The sequence below is a fragment of the Mirounga angustirostris genome, unplaced genomic scaffold, assembly GCF_029215605.1.
Source record: "Mirounga angustirostris isolate CCGP_5_RB_7025 unplaced genomic scaffold, mMirAng1.0.hap1 SCAF_3, whole genome shotgun sequence".
NCBI lineage: Eukaryota > Metazoa > Chordata > Mammalia > Carnivora > Phocidae > Mirounga > Mirounga angustirostris.
This window is the reverse complement of record NW_026991711.1, coordinates 12,394,735-12,415,864: the sequence shown is the minus strand read 5'-3', so window position 1 is coordinate 12,415,864 and position 21,130 is coordinate 12,394,735. Positions and strand designations below refer to the sequence as shown.

Genomic DNA, 21,130 nt, shown 5'->3' with positions numbered 1-21,130 from the left:
TCAACCAACTGAATCTGGGGACTGGCAGAGTGGGAAGACTGGAAATCTGTATCTGTAACAGGAATCTAAGTAATTTCTAACTAAGCATACTAAAATTTGAGGACTACTGAACCAGGTGATGCTTCCTGAGGCAGGCACATCACTTATATAACCCCAAGCTACCACATGGAACACAGCTAGTTTATGGAATGAATCAATATATGTAAATACAGAAATTTCCAGGTCACAAAGAACTCAGACAACTTCCAATTCAAACTGTAAGGGACCGTGGTTTTGGTGTTTCTCTTCACTGGGAAGAAAGCGCTGCATGCAGTATAGTGTGCTAGGGCAGAGACCACACTGTGCTCACATTTCTATCTCCAGCACCTAGTTCAGTGCTAAGGAAGCTCAGTAAATATTTGCAAAATGAAGCGGGCCAGTAAGTCCTGGTATGAGCCAAGGGTAGACCAGTTAGACCAGTCCATGGGTGAAGTTCACTAGTCCCTACTGCAATGACCTGCATGACCACAAAAGTGCCTCCATGGATATTGATTTGGGGGTTGTAAAGAAATTTTGGCAAGTGGGCAAATAGTGAGCATGGACTATATTTTCTATTTCCCCTTCCAAAGTCCCTCCTGACCCGTCCTTCCTAGCTCTGGCCTTTGGGAGGTTGATGCACCAGGACTGCTGGCCTGCAGGCTGCACTGCCTGTCCCCTGGCTCCTGGCTGAGTTCAGCCAATGGATGGTCCAGTAGGAGCCTGGAGGGCAGGCGGAGAGTGAGGATGGGGTGGCTACGAACATGTCCCTCCCTGCCAGGGCATGGGACTGAGCTCTCCCCTACAACCTGTCAGGTGGCCCCCCTGTGGAGTTTCTCCCTTCCCCCTCCCCTAGCCCACAGGGTGAGAGGTGGTACCCCAGATGTTGCTAACCTCGAGGGTACTGCAATATTACTTGTTGGTTTCCCTATACCCTGTGCAAACTTTTTCAAAGTAGTCCATTTATTAGCCTTTCTTCAATGTCCCGAGTGTGCTGCCTATTTCTACATGGGATCCTGAGGGAGGAATCTCAAAACTTCATAGGCTGTGTGGAGTTTTGACACACAGGGGACTCAGAATTCTTCAATCTGCACGGGCTCTAACTTGCATAACAGAATTGTAAACAGGAATGGGATGTTTCTTTTTATCTAATCGAAAGCATCTGGGAGGCAGTCTGCTCTTTAGATCAGAGTCAGGGAAGATGAACCGTGATCAATAAAAACCCATCTGAGGTCTGCTGCTAGGAGAACTGTGTGTTCTTATGCAGCTCCACAAGAATCATGTTAGGAGCGCACAAGGCATTTAAGTACATCTAATAATGCAGATTAAAAGGGCAATGATTTTTATTAAGCTATGTGTTACACACCTATTCCTTTCAGCTTTCTCCAAAACTCTTTCTGGGAGAGAGACGTTCAACTTCCTCTTTTTCTTGAAACATCCTGATAGTCAAAGCGAAAATGTAGGTGGCAATTTCTGCTTTCCTGGCTTTTGGAACATGTTCTTCTTTCAACTCCCAGCTAGTTTCAATCTTGACATGCAAGGGTTGCTTAGGACTTTATAATCCCACAGTGTCATATCCTAATCGTTACAGATCGTCGCGTACTATGGACCTTGTTAAACATTTACCAACTTTATGCTTCAAGGACGGGGTGGAAAATCCATATTCTGGAAATCACTGATAAAGTTACCCCTCTCACATGTTTAGTTATCACTCAGGCTGGGTGCCATCCACAAATTTCCTCAATAAAGCCTGAGCTTGATTTCCTCGGCTGATTCTCTAGCCTGCAGTGATTACTCCAGCCTATTACTTCATTTTATCATCCCCGCAGGACAGGTTACGGAGAACGGTTTACTTTCAAACCTTTACTTGTTCTTGGCACCACTGCTTTCCTTATCAAATTCTAAACAAAATGCTGGACTCCAGAGGTCTGTCTAGGTACCGGGTTGGACAAGGGTGGTTTCTGCAAGGAGACAATACGTTTGAGCCTCTTCTCAGAGAAAACCCAGTCACACTCGCCTTGAAGTTCAAGGCCAAGAGTGTGCAAGCCTTATTGTCTCAGTGACAGGTTTCACACTTCAAAGCAAAAATTAAAAATTACCATCTGCCCAGGCGTTTCAAGGTAGAGAGACAGCTGAACTGTCAATGCCATGTAATAATTGTTTTTTTTTCCTTTGGGATTCCTAGAAAACTTTACCATGGTTAAAATTACTTTAATATTTAAATGTGAACTGCACTCCATATATTATCCTTCGTTCTCATGTTTACTTTTTGATTTAGAAGGTCATTTGAGACTAGACCATTTATGACAGTGGTTCTTAAATTATGGCGGCTTAAGACCCCTTTATATATATACACATATATAATTAAAATTATTGAGAATTCCTTAAAAATTACTGAGAACTTTTATGTATATGGGTGTTATCTCTCCATATGTATAATATTAGGAATGGCAACTGGAAAATGCTAAAAGATTTATTAATCTAATTAAGATAATAATAAATTTATTACATGTTAATGAAAAAATAATGAAAAATATAACATTTTCCTCCCCCCAAAAAATGAGGGAAAAGAGTAGCACTGTTTTACATTTTTGCAACTCCCTTTAATGTCTGACATCATAGGAGAAACCCGCATTCTCATACCTGCTTCTGCATTCAATCTGTTCAACATGCTCCTTTGGATGATGTATACAAAGCAAGTCCAGCTTCACACAGACATTCGGTTGGAAAAGGAGGGACCTCAAAGACTTCCTGAAAGGGTCTCGGGGACCCTAAGGCTTCCTGAACCACACTTTGAACTGATTCTCGGACTGGTTAATGTCAGGGAGGATGTGTGTTCGTGGCCCTACTTACTGGCAAGAGCATGATTAAAAGTCACAGTAGTAACTGTAGGACCTCCACCTCATAAAAACAAGTACAACAGAGGCAGAAGACATTTACTTCTTTCTCTGTTCTTTCTCTCCACACGAAGAAACAGACAATTTTATTTTTCTTTTTTAAAAGACAGGCAGGATCAACAAGCTTCCCTTGACTGTTCCATTCGGCTCTGAGCTGAGGGGAGGCAGGTGCACAGGGAAAGCCCTTTGACGGACAGTGACCGAAGAGGAAACTCAGGGAACATAGGCAGACAGCTGGCGTTTGTTCCAATTCCTCGCTTTATTTTAAAGCTTTCTGGTTCTCAGTAAGTGGCTGCAAGGTAATCCTGTTTTGGCAAGAGTGGGGCAGGAACTGCCACAGCGATCTAACACTGAACCTTCTGCTCTCTACTGGGGGGGGAGGGGTAGGGTGTTCCGAGTCTCACCGAGGGTGAGAAGACTCTGGGCTGAGGCACGCAAGTGAGGCCGCGAACTGGGCCGCTCTGAGCCCCTGAGCCCAGTCTGGCCTCTCATGGCTCTGCGTGTCTGCAGACACAGGGGAGAGGTCAGGTGGGGGACACTGATTTAAAAGTCTGAGTGGTCGGTTAGTTCAGTTGGTTAGAGTATGATGCTAATAAAAGATTAAAATAGCAATAAAACCCATGAGCTGGAGAAATTAATGGCTGGAAAGAATGAGAAACCTTATGGTCAAAATACTAGACCTTTTCCCACACGTGTTTGAGCTCTTAGCCTCACCTCGCTCCTAACTAGCTCCTCAAACTGTCTTTCCAGAGAAAAGGAGGAAGTCCTAGAAGGGGGATGGCAGAGCTATCACTGCTCTGTTTCAGCCGTCTGGAGCGTTAGTTTAGTCCGAGCGAAATGGGCAGCGGCAGCTGCTGAGAGAAAACCACTGTGTGATGTGCTGGCAGAGCACAGCTGCCCCCGAGATACTCACGGACTGAAGACCCCCGCCAGCCGAGGCGCTCACCTCGTTGAAATGGACATCCTGCATTCCGACGTCTTCCATCATGGAGGCCTCCTCGTCTATGTTTGGGGTAATCACCCTGAATGCTGTGCATCCTTGTCTAAACATGCCTAGAATGGACATAGCAGGGGAGAGAGCCAGTCAGTAACCCGTAAGTGGACGGACCCTGAGGGTTCTTCCTGCCGCCATGTTTCTGCGTTGAAGGAGACAACGAACTCTGAAGTCTCTTATGTCTCAGGCCACTGTTCTCACAGGGAGCCACTGTGTGCTTCTCTTCATCTGCTTCCTCATACCTAGCGTTCTCCTCCCTCAGTTCTGTCCTCATTCTTTTAATTTTTCACCACCTTTATTAAAATGTATGCAACCTTTAAATAAACTATAAATAAACTGAAACAGGGACTGGATCCAAATTAGTAGTTTTTTAAAATAACAACAGTAATTTGATTTGGTACAGTGACCCATGCTCAGATACCAAGAAAAATAAAGCCAAAGCCAATCAAAGAGAAACATGACTCAAACAGAACTGTTTCCTTCAAGTTGTCACCTCTCCCACTGTGGCTGAGGGTAACCCAGAACTCAGATGAGAACTTGCTCTTCTCCTTCATGGAGCAGTCTGCCAAGAGGTAACTCACCAGCCGCAGCCATGAGCTGAGAGGCTGTTAGCTGGTTCCATATCTGCTGCCTGAGGGGTAAGGATGGGCCTCTTGTCCTCCCACAACCGAAGAGCAGGAGCACCGGCAGCATGAATACTGCAGAGGCCTAAGCACTCTAATTCTCTAGGGGAAATCGTATAAGGTTGGAGCGGGGATAAATAACTGGGATAAGGATAAACCCTTGGGGCGTCTGGGTGGTTCAGTCGGTTAAGTGTCTGCCTTCAGCTTGGCTCATGGTCCCAGGGTCCTGGGATCGAGCCCCACACTGGGCTCCCTGCTCGGCCTGCTTCTCCCTCTCCCTCAGGTGTTCCCCCTGCTTGTGTTCTTTCTCTTTTTCTGTCAAATAAATAAATAAAATCTTTAAAAAAAAAAAGATAAACCCCTTAAGCAATAATGGCCCATTTGGGGCCTTCACTCATCTTGGAGTCACTGGGGAAAAGTCATATGTCAGTTAGACAATGTCAGCTGGGCAAAAACGACCAAGTACAGAAGGACTTGGAACGTCCTGCTACTCTATTTTGAGGTCACTGTTTACAATAAAGCAAAACAGAACCCAAAACTTGAATTGAGACCTCCCATATTTTGGGAAAAAGAGGAACACAGAGTATTTTGAAACCACGACTTGAAAGAGTAGATTTGTGGAGAAAGGGGACCCCTCCTACACTGCTGGTGGGAATGCAAGCTGGAGCAGCCACTAAGAAAAACAGTACGGAGGTTCCTCAAGATGTTAAGAATAGAGCTACCCTATGACCCAGCAACTGCACTTCTAGGTATTTACCCCAAAGACACAGACGTGAGGAAAAGAAAGGGCATGTGCACCCCAATGTTCATAGCAGCAATGTCCCCAAGGAGCCGAGATGCCCTTTAACAGATGAATGGATAAAGAAGATGTGGTACATATACACAGTGGAATATTATTCAGCCATCAGAAATGATGAATACCCACCATTTGCATTGACATGGATGGAATTGGAGGGGATTATGTTAAGTGAAGTAAGTCAAGTAGAAAAAGACAATTAGGGCGCCTGGGTGGCTCAGTTGGTTAAGCGACTGCCTTCTGCTCAGGTCATGATCCTGGAGTCCCGGGATCGAGTCCCGCATCGGGCTCCCTGCTCGGCAGGGAGCCTGCTTCTGCCTCTGACCCTCCCCCCTCTCATGTGCTCTCTCTCTCTCATTCTCTCTGTCTCAAATAAATAAAAAAAAATCTTAAAAAAAAAAAAAAAGAAAAAGACAATTATCATATGGTTTCACTCATGTGGAACATAAGTAACAGCATGGAGGACCATAGGGGAAGGGAGGGAAATCCAAAGGGGGAGAAATCAGAGAGGGAGATGAACCATGAGAGATTATGGACCCCGGGAAACAATCTGGGGGTTTCAGAGGGGAGGAGGGTGGGAGGAGGGGGTTAACAGGGTGATGGGCATTAAGGAGGGCATGTGCTGTGATGAGCACTGGGTGTTATACTTAACTAATGAATCATTTAACGCTACATCAAAAACTAATTTTGTATGATACAGTGGCTAACTGAACGTAATAATAATTTAAAAAAAAGTAGATTTGTGAAGGCAGAGATTCTTCTGCTGCACGATGGTCAAAGTTTCCAAGCCTTGAGAGAAAAGATTCCCGTGACAAGTATTAATCTAGGAGCTTGAGGATACATTAACATACAAAAAAGCAAAATTATAGAAGCCAACCCCCCAGGTTTCTGGGTAGAGAGTATACTTAAAATATACGCCTCAGCTCCAGTGAAGTAACAAGGGTGGCCCAAGCGCTTCCTCTCCTTGCATAGGAACACGTGCCATGGAAATGGAGAGAAAAAGAAGGAAGGAGAGCCAAGTCTATCCATGCAGAGTTGCAAGGGAAAATCCCCACACCTCTAAGTGTCAGGTGGATGGGGCAGATGGGGCCCTGGGGGCCGGGCCCACCCTCAGGCTCACCTCCCCGGCGCCTCCTCTGGCAGGTGCTGTGGCTGGAGGGGAAGAGGGGCAGCTCCGGACGGAGGGCTATGTCTGCTTCTAAACACGAGGAAATGTATTACCTGACAAAAGGTCTCAACAGCAAATCATGCTAGTAGCAAGAGAATATGGAAACCCTCTTCAATTTCTTTTTCTTTTGGGCTCTGATGTATGACAAGCCTAGATTCCCTTCAATTCCATCCTAAATAGCCAGCTGGACTAGAAATACAGAAATTCCCTGGCCCTGGCGTCTGACTTTATACTATTTCTCACTTTGCAAACGGACTTCTTGTAAGTACGCTCCAGGACACAGGCACGCATGAGCAGCTTTTCTAAAATCTCTTGATTTTGAAATGGAAATGAGCAACTGGTGTTTAACCAAAAGAACCCATGAAAGAATTCATGGACTGCTCAACTGGGAACAAACATATAATGCACAAAAGAGTGCACTTACACACTCCTGCCCTCTCCTTCCCTGGGGAGGTAAGGTTTCTGGCCAGCGAGGCTGCCTACCCACATAATAAAGCCAATTGGGCTGTGGTTCTAAAAGAACGTTGTCTGATAATGTCCCGTTAAAACTGTCATTTGATTGATAAAACCGTTCCAGTGGGAACTATCTGAAGGGAAAATAAATCTTCTCTCAGCTCAACATTGGCCAGTCAAGGACACCCAGATGCAAAGCTCATTAACTAGTTCTTGCAAGATAGAGCCATTAGTTAAAGGTTACACAGTAACATGCCATCTAGTTTTGTTTTTGATATTGGCACCTCTGCTGTGCCCACCAAGCCAAGCCAATGTCTTACCAGTGAATAAAACAATGAACACAGTGCGCGCGCGTGCACACGCACACACATCCCCAAATCCAACCCCCCCACCCCCCACCTCCAAATCTTTCTGAATGGCTCCCACTTGTCTTTGCTGCTTTGTATAGTTTTATATTCATTTCACAAAACACAGGAATCCTTCCTCACCTTTCCGTGTGAGATATTCTGCCACCAGGGCTGTGACATGGACATAACACATCGCTGCCTACAATAAAAGACATGTGCTTCAGAATCACCATGTACAGAGCGCGTCAGAATGCTCCCAGACAGAAATCTAGTGACTGCATGTACTTGTATTAGATCTCAAGGAAACCAGGGTTCCTAAGAGCTGATATCTTACCTTTTGAAAAAACTGGAACAATTCACATAAACTGAAGTTTTGAAATACATTGCAAATTGAGACAAATGGTAGTAGTTTGCTAAGGCTCATTTCTGTTTAGAATTACTAAATTTTAGTATAAGAGATTAAAAAAAGCATTTTTTTCTTACTATATTGATGATTTCCACATCATTTCTCTTAAGGTAAAAAGAAGACCATTTGAAGAAAAGGCATGTGTCTTTTTAGATTCTGAGAGAACTGCTCAAATTTCAGCAGCTAATAGTTTTCTCTCAGCTTAAAAAAAGATGTAGCAATTGCTTCCCAACATAGAATTCTAAACCAAAATTATAACTTAATGTTTATTAGATAACATTCTAAACACTTTAAAATGAAAGAAAAAAATAAAAAAAATTTTTTTTAATGAAGTTGCCACAGTGGTATAAAAAAGAGCTGTTGGAAATGAACCTGATTCTGATGACTGAGCCCCTGGTTTTTTTGTCAGAATGATAGAAAAATTACTCGTAGTAGTAATATGTAATTCACTTTCATTATGCTAATATGTAGTTTAGATTAAATTTACGATCAAACAGAATGGACTTCTTGAATAATCAATACATAAAAACGGTTACATAAAATTTTCAGATGCAGAACATAACTGTACTAGTTTAGGCAATTACCGAAGTTTAAAAGTAAAATCATGCTTCTTTGGTAATACTGCTGACCATACCTAAATGCTTTAGGCCCAAATCGTAAACAGTTTTCAGAAGAACACAGAACCTGCCATACAGCCCACTGCTTTCCTTAATGTCTCCCCCTTTTACAGATGGTGTCACAAGGCACAGAGGGGTGAAAAATGGGCTCATCACAGCGATTAAGTGTTGGATTTGTTCTGTCTCTGGGGACAGACCACACACCCAACTCCCTGCCCTCACCCTGTCTGCTTCTGGAGACACGCTCTGTACACGGGCAGCACTCTGAGGCCTACCACATCCACAGATGACAATGGACTACCTCCAAAAGGAAAAAGCAATGTCCTATCATTACTTTAGTAACAGGAACATTAAATTTCATCATAAAAGAGCTGAATTTTAGAACTAGAGAGGAGTTTTAATGCAGAAACGGAGTGCACTTGAATTAGCAGGTGTGTATGTGACCGTGGATGCTTTCTAAGAGCTTTCAAACAATGCTCTCCTGTGACAGAAACATTTCCTTAGAGTGTTGTAAACTGTTGAGATGCTTAGAAGTTGTGAAGCAACCCCAAGCCTAACACTGTTGAAGTATCACTTCTTTCGATTACTGGGAAATTTTTCTTAAATTGGCTTCTTTTAGTGAATGAGACATAGTTTTCCCCAAAACCCAGCTCAAGAGTCTTGCTGGGCTACCTCAGACAGATCCCCATTCTTGACATGGATCCTGGCCATGCTGTCCAGCCATGTCTTCCTGAGCTCGGGAGTGCTGGCGTAGGACTTGGCCAGACTGTACTGGAGGTCCACCAGCATCTCCGGGTCATTCTCATGCTCCTTCATCTGGGCGGTGGCCATCAGAACTGTGCGTATCCTTTTGGTCAGGTCCTTCACGTCCGAGGAAAAGGTAGTGTGCTAAAACAAGGGTGGAAGAAGGATACATGGCTTTCAGCTGTGTTCTGCCTCTCCGCATCCATACTAGATGATGAGGCAGTCTTGAGGGTCACCCACCTTGATGAGCCTGTCACTGTTGGCACAGTTGTTGATGATGGACAGGGACTGCTGGAATCTGGTTCCCCCGATCCCAACAACATCTGCTATCAGCTGGCTGACGGAAATAATGACCTTAGGGACACACAAATGTGAACAAATAATTTCACCTTCAAATGACTCCCCAGACTTGGCTCCTGCCTTCAGTTAGGATGTGCATGAGGACAGGGCAAAGTTTTGAGCACAGATCATTCCAGTGCAGGAAACAATGTCTGAGTCATCTTTTTCCCTTCCAAGAATCGTTTCAGAAGGTGATTTTGCTATCCTTAAGTATTTTGTTTGCATAGCAAAATGCTCATCAGGAAAGTATAGAGGCATGAGAATCAGATAAGCCTGTATCATTTGGATAGTCACTTACTTTCTCTAATAAACAGGGAGACCTTATTATTTACCTCCTTGGTTAACTGGTTTGAATGTATACCCACTAAATATTCTATAAGTAGACTGTCCTTTGCATTTTTTATTAAAACATATACATATTAACTATGCAATGGGGGGGGAATCTGTCTTTACTGGTGTCTGTGATATGCTCTGCCTTTGCCCAGTCACTCAAGCTAAAACATGGATTCCATCTTTATTCCCTCCTTTTCCTTCACCATCCCCAGGTACCATCAATCAATAAGTACTGTCAACTCATTCTCCCCTTCTTCTAACCTTACCATACCTGGTCCAAGACACCATCCTCTCTGGCCTGGATTTGACCATGGTTTCTCCAAAGTCTTTCCAGCTAAGGCCTTGACTCCCTTGATCCATTCTCAGCAACAGTCCAGGCGATCCCTCCAAATATGCAATGACGTCTTCTCAAGTTGTTTTCATCCATATTCTTTACTTTACTGTAAGGACCTTCTCCAGTTTCCTGCACAGGCCCTTCCCCTTGGGCATCCGTCGCCTGGAACATGCTCATCCTCCAAACCTGCTAACCCCTATTCAACTTTCACATCTTCTAGAAGCCTCCCTGCCCCAGTCAGATGCCCCTCCCCTCCTCAGTGCACTCGAGTTCCCCTATTACAGCACTGGGGACAGTGTATTGAGAAGAGCTTCGGGGTTTGTCTGTTTTCCAGCAGACTGGAAGTGTGTCCACATGGAGTGTGAACACTCCATGAGGGCCAGGAGAGTGTTCTTTTTTGTTCATGGTTGTATCCATGAATCTTAGCACATAGTTTGCAAACAGTAAGTATTTGTTTAAAAGAGGAATAAACACAGAGATGGAGAAGGCACTCTTACATGAGTTTATAGAAAAAGAGAGCCTACAAAACCACGTAAGACTTTTCATATCTTGCATGGTTCCCAGAGCAGAGCATTTGGGACATTTTGACTCTGGAGAGATTGCAGGTGTGTCAGTATATGGAAGACAGAAAAGAACCACTTGGGGGTGCCTGGGTGGCTCAGTCGGTTAAGAGTCTGCCTTTGGCTCAGGTCGTGACCTTGGGGTCCTGGGATCGAGCCCTGCACTGGGCTCTCTGCTCAGCAGGGAGTCTGCTTCTCCCTCTGTGCTCACTCTCTCTCAAGTAAATAAATAGAATTTTTTTTTTTTAAAGAACCATTTTGGACTTTCTGTGTTTTACCTAAGATGTCTGCTATGAGGCACCCTCATGCAGATTCTAATAGATGGTGATTCAGTGGAATTTCAGTCAGTCCAATATTGAGTCAATATTTAGAAGTCAATTTACCAACAGAAATGCACTTTGGGCCCAAATCTTACAATGTAGAGAACAAAATAAACCAAACCAGTAAATGTGACTTTCCAGTTTTCCATCTCAAGGCCAGATCTTGCCCTACGTACACTGAGGTAAACGGGTAAATGCGACGAAGTCTTCCTGCTAACACAGAATCCCACAGAACACAACTGCGCTGCAGAGTGAACTACACGCACCTGCAAATGTGTGCGGACGAAGGACTTCTTTCCAGTGTAGTCGAAGTTGTTCCTCATGAGGAAGTACAGCAGCTGGGAGGCCTCAGTCCTGATGGAGCTCAGCTTCGAGTTGCAGCCCTTGAGGATCTCGTAGCACAGAGCTGCACACATGTCAGCCCTCCCTTCGTAGAACGTCGAGGGGAACTAGGTGAACACCAGAGAGCAAGGGCAGATGGAGATGAGTGTACCCTTCAACTCCGGGTGCAAAGCAGACAGGATGATCTTCAACGAGGGCTTCCCCCGAGGAAGCAGCTTACCTTATAAATGAATGACCTTAAGGCAGTGAAGACATTTTTTAAAGCTGTTTCAGACTGATGTTTTTGAAGAAAACACAGGTAGACGTCAAAAACTTTTTTCATGAGAGGATTATGTCCATGGTCAGCCAGGAGCTGGTTCTGAGAACACACAAGGACAGCTTGGTTAGTGAGACACACCAGACATCCCTACTACTCAAAGGTTAAATGTCCCAGGTACTAAGACAACTTAAAATTTAAACTCTGCCACGAATCTCCAGGAAAGCACAGAATCCTCATGTAGTACGAATAAACCTGTAACTAAATTTCTGTTTTGGAGAGTTTTTTTTTAAATTTTTAAAGAGTTTATTTATTTTAAGAGAGAAAAGAAAAGCAAGCACGAGTGGGAGGAGGGGCAGAGAGGGACAGAAAGGACAAGCAGACTCCATGCTGAGCATGGAGCCCAACTCGGGGCTCGATCCCTTGACCCAGAGGTCATGACCTGAGCCACAATCAAGAGGTGGATGCTTAACCGACTGAGCCACCCACGTGCCCCTTGCTTTTTCCTATATTAAGGGAGGGACTAATCATAAAACTTCCTAGCAAACCATAACATGGCTTGAAAGACAAGTGTTCCTCAGTACTGATTTGGCTTCTCTTTATTTATTTTTACTGTATACCAGCAACCAATTCAGAGGGAATCTTTGTGATATCTTAATTCCAACAAAGAAGTGCCCTTACAGGTGTCAGCTGATTAACGGGCTGGAAAAAATATCGAAGTGAGGTATATGAAGTAAGGTCCTCTAAAAGTACGTTTGTGGGGGGCCTGGGTGGCTCAGCCCGTTAAGCGTCTGCCTTCGGCTCAGGTCATGATCCCAGGGTCCTGGGATCGAGTTCCACAGCAGGCTCCTTGCTCAGCAGGAGTCTGCTTCTCCCTCTGCTTCTGCTCTCGCACTCTCTCAGATAAATGACATCTTTAAAAAAAATAAAAAGATAAAATTAAATTTGTTTTTTCCAGGCTTCTCAGGCACTCTGTTAAGCAATGAATAACCAGACAAGCTTGGTAAGGTGGGAAACATACAGGCTTTGATCAGGCAGCATTTATCATCTGCACAGGTAAACTGAGTCTTACTATTCTCGTCTGTAAAATGGCGACCCTAGAACTGACCTTGCACAGCCACTGCGATTACACGAGTCAAGTACAGAAAGCATGTGATGCATACTTGGGTCTGGCTCAGTAAGTGTTGGCTAGCAGGATTTTAACAGGTCATGGGTTTTACTCAACAAAGCAAAACAAGAGGGCCAACAGTTCATACTTCTCACCGTTCGGCCAGATTTTCTCAAACCAGCAGTAAATTCATACTAACTGAATGCCTTGTATAAACCTGGTTGCTGAGCTAGAAGCCAGGATGCAGCCACCGTGTCTAAATGTGTGGGACACTACAGAGCTACACCTTCAACTACGCGCAAAGATGTGTGTGTTTGGGAGAGGGCACACGTCTGCATTCTGCACAAGTAGGCAAAGATGATTTTAATAAAAAAAGGTCAGGAGGCCAGTATCTCAAACTGATCTTACAATTGTGCCAAATGACTGGAGATAGCTTATGGCCAAGTAATTCTGTTAAACGGCAAAGTATGGCTAGAGTATGAGTGTTAAGATTTACCTCCTCTTACTTTGGAGAAAAATTTTATTCAAGGAGTAAGTATTGTTTTCTTAGGTCCAGTGATTCACAGGTGAATGCACAGCTGGTAGGACACCGGGAATTCACAGGGATCTTTATAACATGAATACTGAGGCACAGCACTGAACTTCATCATGTGAAAGAGAAACAATTTAATGAGCAGAAAATGGGACTTAATCAACTGAATATGCTATCATTCTCAACCATGAGCAGCTGTTCACCAACTGGAAAAAAAAGGCTGTTTCCAGTGTTTTGGGAACCGCTTACATGGTTTGTTGTCTGTGAACATTACTTTTCCCAGGGGCCACCGTTCTCCCTAATTACGGCTGGATTAAGGTTTGCGCAGATCTGGATGTGAGCTTTCCTTCTCTCAGCACTATCTGCTGGAGACATCCAGAAGAGACAGTGCATACAAAAATCACCAGGAGCCCTGGTCTTGCTGTTGAACTGGCCTGTCTCCGAGTTCTTACCCCAGGAGTTAAATTTTCCTTCCTGACTCTCTCTGGTCAAGGTTGTGCTTCCCGTTTTCAGGATTTAGTCTTCTTGGGGTCTGATCCCAAAATCCACTTGCAAGAATGCAGTTAAAATCACTCACACTAAGATATAAGTAACTCCTCATTTCAGGACCTCTTACCCTGGACACACCCCCGTGTACCAGCTGCCTTCTGTAATCTTCCAATCAGTTTTCTTTCCTCCCTCTCTCTGCTGTCTCTTTTTCACTAATTAGAAAGTTATATACACTAAATATAAAAAAATTTTGAACATTCAGAAAGGTCCACGGCGGGAGGGGGGAAGCAAAAACAAAACTACCCTTCACTTCTCCACTCAGAAATCAACACAGGTAACACCAGAGTGTATCTCACTTCTACTTTTTATCCCTGTAGACTTGTAGTGAGGATAGGAAAATTTCATTCAGGAAAGTAAATGAGACACTAAGACAATATGAAAGGCATGACTTCTCTCTAGCAACAAGGTGGAGCACAGGTTATAAATAAATCTCAGGAACTGTCTGATGCAGATGCAGGTTTGACTGTTATAACACATCCTCCTAGGGGAAATGAGCCTTTCAGAGAATGAAGACACAACATCAGTAATTTTTAAAGATCCAGGAATAGGATGTAAACGACTTTAAACCCTCGGTACCAAAATGAGATGTCTAGAACTGCGCTATTTAAGACAGATACACCTTTCCTAGGCATATGGCACTGAGTTTTATTTAGAGAGCGCTTTAAGAATCCAACTGAGAAGAGCTGTTTCAGTTGCAAATGCTTACCAATCACTAAGGTGACCTAATCTCATGTGTCTTTGCAGACCAGGCTTATGGTTGTGTAAACCACACCACAAACTCCCTAGAAGTACCCAATATCCAAGTGCTCCTCACCGTCACGGACTGATTCTCACCAGGCAGCTCAAATCAAGAAAAGGCACAAGGTGGAATTGCTAAAAATATGTTCTCAGGTTAAATTTGTAAACACATTAAAAAAGATTATCAACTATTTAAAGGCCAGGGTTGACTTGGGATCATGTTAATCACAGACGTTGTAAAATTACCAGAGAAGAATCATATTTTTCTGCATGTAACGACCTTGGTTTACAAAACACACCCTTTTATGTATTAAATGACAGAACATATGTGAAAGCATCCAACACAGGACCAGCATCTGGTAAGTGCTTGGTAATATTCTCCTTTTTTTCTGTATGGGATCATTCAACTACCTTGATGTCCCTCAGCTTATCTTTTCTCTCTCTGTCCCCACCCTACCACCACCTCCCACCCAACGCCTGGCTTAGTGGGTGGAGAACGAGGGCTTTGGCAGGCCAGGTGTGCAGTGATCCTGGGCAAATTTTCTGACCTGTCTCAGCCTCTCCTCATCTGTAAAATGGGGATTAAAGATCCACGAGGCCAGGCTGTTGTGAAGATTAATGCTTGAGGCACAGAAGGCACTCAATAGCAGGGCTTAAATCTTTTCAAACATTTTCTCTCATTAAGAATGTGTTTTCTTGGGGCGCCTGGGTGGCTCAGTCGGTTAAGCGTCTGCCTTCGGCTCAGGTCATGATCCCGGAGTCCTGGGATCGAGCCCCACATCAGGCTCCTGGCTCAGCAGGGAGCCTGCTTCTCCCTCTCCCTCTGCCTTTCTCCCTGCTCATGCTCTCTCTCTGTCTCTGTATCTCTGTGTCTCAAATGAATAAATAAAATCTTAAAAAAAAAAAAAAAAAAGAATGTGTTTTCTTGGCTACCTTTGGCAACTTACTAGACGTGGTCAATTCAGAGACTCAGTCATGATGGGGCTTTATCTGTGGAAGACGATTTTTCTCGAATTACGTCAGCTAACTCAATGCAATTAATTTAATTTTTCTGAAATGCTCCAGATGATGCCTCAGCTGAGTAAATTATTTGCAGGGCAAGATCCCAGTGGCTGCTTTGCCAGTGGGCCTCATGAACCTGTAATCTAGGCCAGGTAAGCCTGCAGCGGGGCATGACATCCCTTCCTGCTGTAGCATCTGCCCATCTTCCCACTTTTTCATGGGGGCGCTGAGCTTTAAATGTTTCTGCACACAGGCATGTACACTCTGAAAGAGATCACCTCAGCACTCAAGCTCAATCCTCCCCCTGGGTCTGTGCACTTCTAACAAGCTCCCGGGTCTGCAGCCGCTGCCGGCTGGGGGACCACACTCCGAGAGCCACGAGAGTGGAGGCTCCGTGGAACAGGACATGCCTGCCCCCACACTCATTTGATGAGGGTCTGTATTTCATCTCTCCACTGGGTTCCTAGTAATGACATTTCAGGCAGACGTGAGTGGCGTGGCTGCTGAGAAGAATAAAGGTATCGCCTAATAAAGTGACATGATATCAGGGTAACTATTTTTACCCTAATAAAGAAATGTGCCTTATGAGAAGCAGAGATAAGGTAAAGCAGAAAATGACTTCGGTTAACTTTTTCAAATATCCTTGGAAACACACTGTTTCAATATTCATAGCATTATCAACACTAATTCAACTTCCTTTTTCTGCGCTGGAAATGGAAGCAATCAATTAGCAAGACTGCGAAGTGTCAGGTTCCTAAACTCAAGCGAATGGCTTGCGAGACCATTTCCATCTACTTGAATATTACTTGCTGAAACCTAAAAATAAGACCGAAACCACCTTTTATTTTCTATCCTTGCAATGCTTCTATCACTTAATCTACTGACATATTTTTTTTTAAATTGTAAGAGGTGAATGTGTTTCTACTTATTGCTCTTCTATATATAAATAGCTAATTTTAACTGCTGCTACATTTGGATATTCTCATAGTAGGGGCAGAAATGTCTGATTAGGTTCCTATACTTATCATCCTCGAGGGCACAGAAAACCGTGTTCCCCAGGTGGATGCTTTCTTCCGGCCAAGAGTTAACCACCTCCAGGGACTGCTTCCATCATGTGCAAGTATGCAGCACACCCTGACCAGCTAACCTTTATTTCAAGGAATTCAAGTCATTAACCATGGAACGCTTTCATTAAGGTATCTTAAGGATGAGGGCTTCTTTACAGGGGCAAAAACAGTTGCTGAAATAAAAAATACAACACAGGAAGTTCTTGCTGGTTCCACTAAACGAGCAGAATGAATTTAAAAGGTAAAGCTCCGACCGCGCCCAGCTGTTCAATACAAACCTTAAATGCCAGTGTAAACAGAGAGAGTGTGTCTAGAGCCGTGAGGCACACCTCAGTAGCGATGTTGGCTTCCAGCAGCGACTGGTGAAGAACATCGGCGTCCGAGTGGCCGTAGCCTGCGTGGATTACAACACAAGGTTACTGCCCGGTGACTGCAGACAAAGAGGTTGGCCGCACAGTATGGTTGCAGTCAACTTTTGATTATTTACAGAAGGCTTATTTCCCTTTTTCAGTGGTGGGGTGGGGGTAGGTAATTAATAATGTGTCCGTTCAATTAGAACTTTTTCAGTTCTGGAAGGGAAAGAAGAGCAGCAAACATGTACTGTGTGCTATGTGCCAGCCATAACTCTATGAACTTGACATGTATTAGCTCATTTAATCCCACAGCAGCCCTGTGAAGTATGTACATTATTAAACCCTCCGAGCAGAGAAGGAAACTGAGGCACAGAAAAGCTAAACAGTTTGTCGGGGGGAGGGGGCGCCTGGGTGGTTCAGTTGTTAAGCGTCTGCCTTCGGCTCAGGTCATGGTCCCAGGGTCCTAGGATCGAGCCCCGCATCGGGCTCCCTGCTCCGCAGGAAGCCTGCTTCTCCCTCTCCACTCCCCCTGTTTGTGCTCCCTCTCTGTCAAGTAAATAAATGAAATCTTAAAAAAAAAAAAAAGAAGAAGAAGAAGAAAATGAGCCAGGGGTCAGGCTGCTGGCTCCTGAATCCAGCTCAGCCACTTGCTAGCTGTGTGACCTTGGGCAAGTTATTTGACCTCTTTATGCCTCAGTTCCCTGATCTGTAGAATAGGGATGATAATAGTATCCACCTCAAGGGGTTGCAGGGAGCATTCAATTGGTTAAGATCTGTGAAGTTCTTAGAATAGTGCCTGGCACATGGTGGATGGCCGTGCCTAAGTGTTGAATCGATAACATAAAGATCTGTACGATCAGCCAGAATGACGAGTGATAATCAAGAGTTGACTGCACTGCTAATAGTATTCTACTTGCTTTATCAAAAAGCATGAAAGCCAGTACATGTCTGAAAGAAACGTTTAAGAAAAGGAAAGGACTTGAAGAATCATAATTTAAATACAACTGATATCTTCTATATGTGGCTGTAAAAATCAACTTAGTCCTGACATAAATGTAGCTTGACATACAATTTGAGATATTAAATTATGAAATAATATGCATTAGCAGAAATACATATAGGGATGCAGAGATGTTACAGTACTGATCCAGAGGACAAAGAAAGATGGCAATATAATAAAACATCATATAACGTCCTACTCCAAGGAGCAAAAACAAATCAACACTTACTATGTAGGTAATTTTCTTTATACTTCAGAGAGGAGAACATTTTCTATATAGATCAGGAAAGTGAAGTAGAGAAAACCTAGAGAATTTTCTTGAGGCCAGTAATGGGAAACAAAACCCAGAAACTACACTCCAAATTCCTTATCCAGGTCACTGTATCACAGTACCTATTATTAAGATAAAATAAAGTAACTAGCATGCTGTTATTCTTACTTTGATAAACGTCAGAGTTAGAGTGATTTTTAAAAGACTACAAAAGAGATTTTCCAAGCTGCTGAGTTGGTCTCAAAATAGGCTAAAAATACTATCATGTGCTTTCATCCAGTGTTGCTCTGCTTTTAGAAGGGTGGTTCTGAAGCTTTGTGGTTGTGGACTGCATGATTTTCACACTGCAACAGAGTCGATGTACCTTTAGAGGGGCTCCCTAACACCCTGGTGCCATGTAGTTCTCTTTATGTTTGCTTTTTTGGTAAGAAGTCTCCCGGAGAAAGAAAGATGGATGTACTTTGGTACTAATTTCATTGCACTGCCTTTGTAAGCTAGGGCATCACCTCATTCGACATGGTTTGTTTGGTAAGATTCAGAGATGGTTGAAAGAGGAAAACAGACTGTTAATTATGGCTAAAGTGATCACAAACTGGGGGAGGGGGGGATACAACACCTTTTATTAGACCAACCAAAATTATTGGTCAAAAAGACCCTTTGAGGGCTGCTGAAGTTTTATAGTCTGGGTGAAATCATATAAGGAACTTGTTTTGGTGATCATTTTAATATTTTTCTTGGCAAAGAACTGAAGTTTTCTTTTTCTAGGTAACCTCTTGGCTAAGTGTACGCAGGCGTGATCATTATAGATGCAAATGCCTACACACTGAAGAATTTCCACAGTATTTACTTTCAGCTGAAGGTCTGGACCCATTCAGGACTGGAATTTGGCGATATGTTGTTTTTAAAACACAGTATCAATGGCCACGCTAAATGAAGTTTTTATGTAATTATGTATATGCGTATGGAAACATGACAATGACAAAATTTCTCTCAGCTCTTACATCACCCATGAGTCTTGACATTGTATATCTAATCTCCTTAAGGGTAACAGTCAGATTCATATAGAAATCTGTCTGCCTGTGTCTGAATTATCTAAGAATAAAAGAAATGATCCTTTTAAGCCACAACTGGTTATAATTTTGTTTTTCCTTAAACTCCTATCTCAAAAAATCAGCAATATTCCTGAGCCAGTGTTATTAAAAAGTCCCTAAAAATAAAGGGCAGCGTGGAGAGGTTGTCTAAGTGGTAGAGACTGCATGGACAGTTCACCGAGGAGGGATACTCCCATGCAAACTGCTTGTCTCAACGCCTAGAACTAAGTTGTGCATGAGGAAAGGCTTTAGTCATTGGTCACCATGTTACAGGCCAACCCAGGAAAATGAAACGGACTTGGTACATCCAAAAAGGGGTCTTAAGAAAAAAATGCAATTTCTTAAAATATCGGTCAGCAACGTTGTGAAGCTGATTAAGCGGATTCTCACCTGGGCAAGTAAGGAATGCTGTGTTAACCTACTGATTTCCCCTACTGAATAGTGGTGCCTTGAGGCACAGGGCACTGACTATCTTCAGCCAGGCTGATCAGAGAAAGGAGGAGGACTTCCTTGATGTGCCATCTTCGGCACACACGTCATGGAATGCTTTAGTGTCCTTAGGACTCACTGCTCACATTAACACAATTTTCATTCTCTTATCACTCTGATCAATGATTTATTCTAAAATCCCCAAATCAAAAAAAAAAAAAAATCCCCAAATCTTTTAAACAGACAGAGGCCAAGGATGAGATTTTTTCCCCCCCTCTAATGTCATCTGCTATGTTAGACTTAATTAACTTACTCTGTTTAATAAACTCCTGTTACTAGAACAGCTTGACGGAGTAACACTGACCACATCTGTAAACCGTCTCCCTTCCCCAGTGCCACACCATCAGAAGTGATGTGGTGGGAGGGACATAAACGTTCACCTTTTCCAAATGTCAGAGGACATTTGGGCTCAAAGCGAGATACATATTCTTACAGGAGGCACTTTCTTTTCAACAGGTGCCTTTACCCTTTATGAAACCAGAATTCTTGTTTTTATTGTTAATTTTTTTCTTCTGGCCCACATAATATGAATCCAGAAAAATAATACATTTTATGAGAAAAAAGTAAATACTACTGAATGACAAGGAATCTTCTTGCTAAAAGAAGTCCCTAAACGTGGAAGACCTAGTCCCCTAGAACTACAGTATTAACTCCATAATATTAACTCATGGTCTGTAGCTTTTACTAACTGCATATATTTTTGCAAAGTATCAGACAAATCAGCCTCTACATTATCTATCTGTTCTTCTCCGTCCCACTTTTACTGCTAAGAATATTTTCATCACAAATGAGCGAACAGTAGACAGAATAAGGAATAATATTCCAAGGCAAAAATTATGTGATTTGCTGTCTGTCCTCTGATTCACACAAAAAACCAAATATGCTCAAAATGATTTGTGGAATGAGTCTATAATCCCAGAGTTTATACCTGAGGAAATGGTGACGCCATCTGCTTTCTCTTCTCTGAAGAATACCTCAACCTAATGTTCAGCTGTGTCTGAAAATAGTCCCTGGTATGGGATATACATTCCAAACTGTGAAAACACTTGGTTTAAGCATACATTGTAATTTAAAGTCCTTTTAAAGGATATTAAAAATATAAACATGCCTGACTTTAAAAAGGCATTGTGCCAGACTTCCTCAGTCCTGAAACCCCATCAATTGCAAGAAGTACCAATGACTGGCTGCCATATTGGATATAATGTGCAAGATAAACATGTGAGATAGGTCTGTTATAACTCTAAGATATATCCTGATATTAGAAATGCTAGAAAATGTGCAAAAATATATTTCTAAATTTCTAAATCAAGGAAACCTGCCTCAGAATAAAAAAAAAAAATGGCTTCATGAACAAACATTTCATTTACTGTCTTGAGTATATACTTT

At 43.1% G+C, this 21,130-nt stretch overlaps 1 protein-coding gene across 9 annotated transcripts in view; it reads right to left on the bottom strand.

Annotated features, from left to right (window-relative positions):
• The window catches only part of DOCK9 (dedicator of cytokinesis 9), a 326,271-nt gene that overhangs the window by 68,378 nt on the left and 236,763 nt on the right, over nt 1-21,130 (bottom strand). For 4 of the 9 annotated variants that reach the window (XR_010409934.1, XM_045869641.3, XM_045869644.3 and 1 more), the window contains exons 39-46: nt 16,819-16,934; nt 11,509-11,646; nt 11,213-11,395; nt 9,301-9,414; nt 8,989-9,204; nt 7,435-7,492; nt 6,446-6,523; nt 3,826-3,965 (exon numbers count right to left, since the gene is read on the bottom strand). Coding sequence is in view for 8 of the 9 variants with exons in the window: in XM_045869641.3 (XP_045725597.1) it covers nt 3,826-3,965; nt 6,446-6,523; nt 7,435-7,492; nt 8,989-9,204; nt 9,301-9,414; nt 11,213-11,395; nt 11,509-11,646; nt 16,819-16,934 (1,043 nt within the window). In the remaining variant the exon portion in view is untranslated. The remainder of the gene's footprint in view (nt 1-3,825; nt 3,966-6,445; nt 6,524-7,434; nt 7,493-8,988; nt 9,205-9,300; nt 9,415-11,212; nt 11,396-11,508; nt 11,647-16,818; nt 16,935-21,130) is intronic. The other 5 variants (XM_045869646.3, XM_045869647.3, XM_045869643.2 and 2 more) reach the window with 2 other exon arrangements.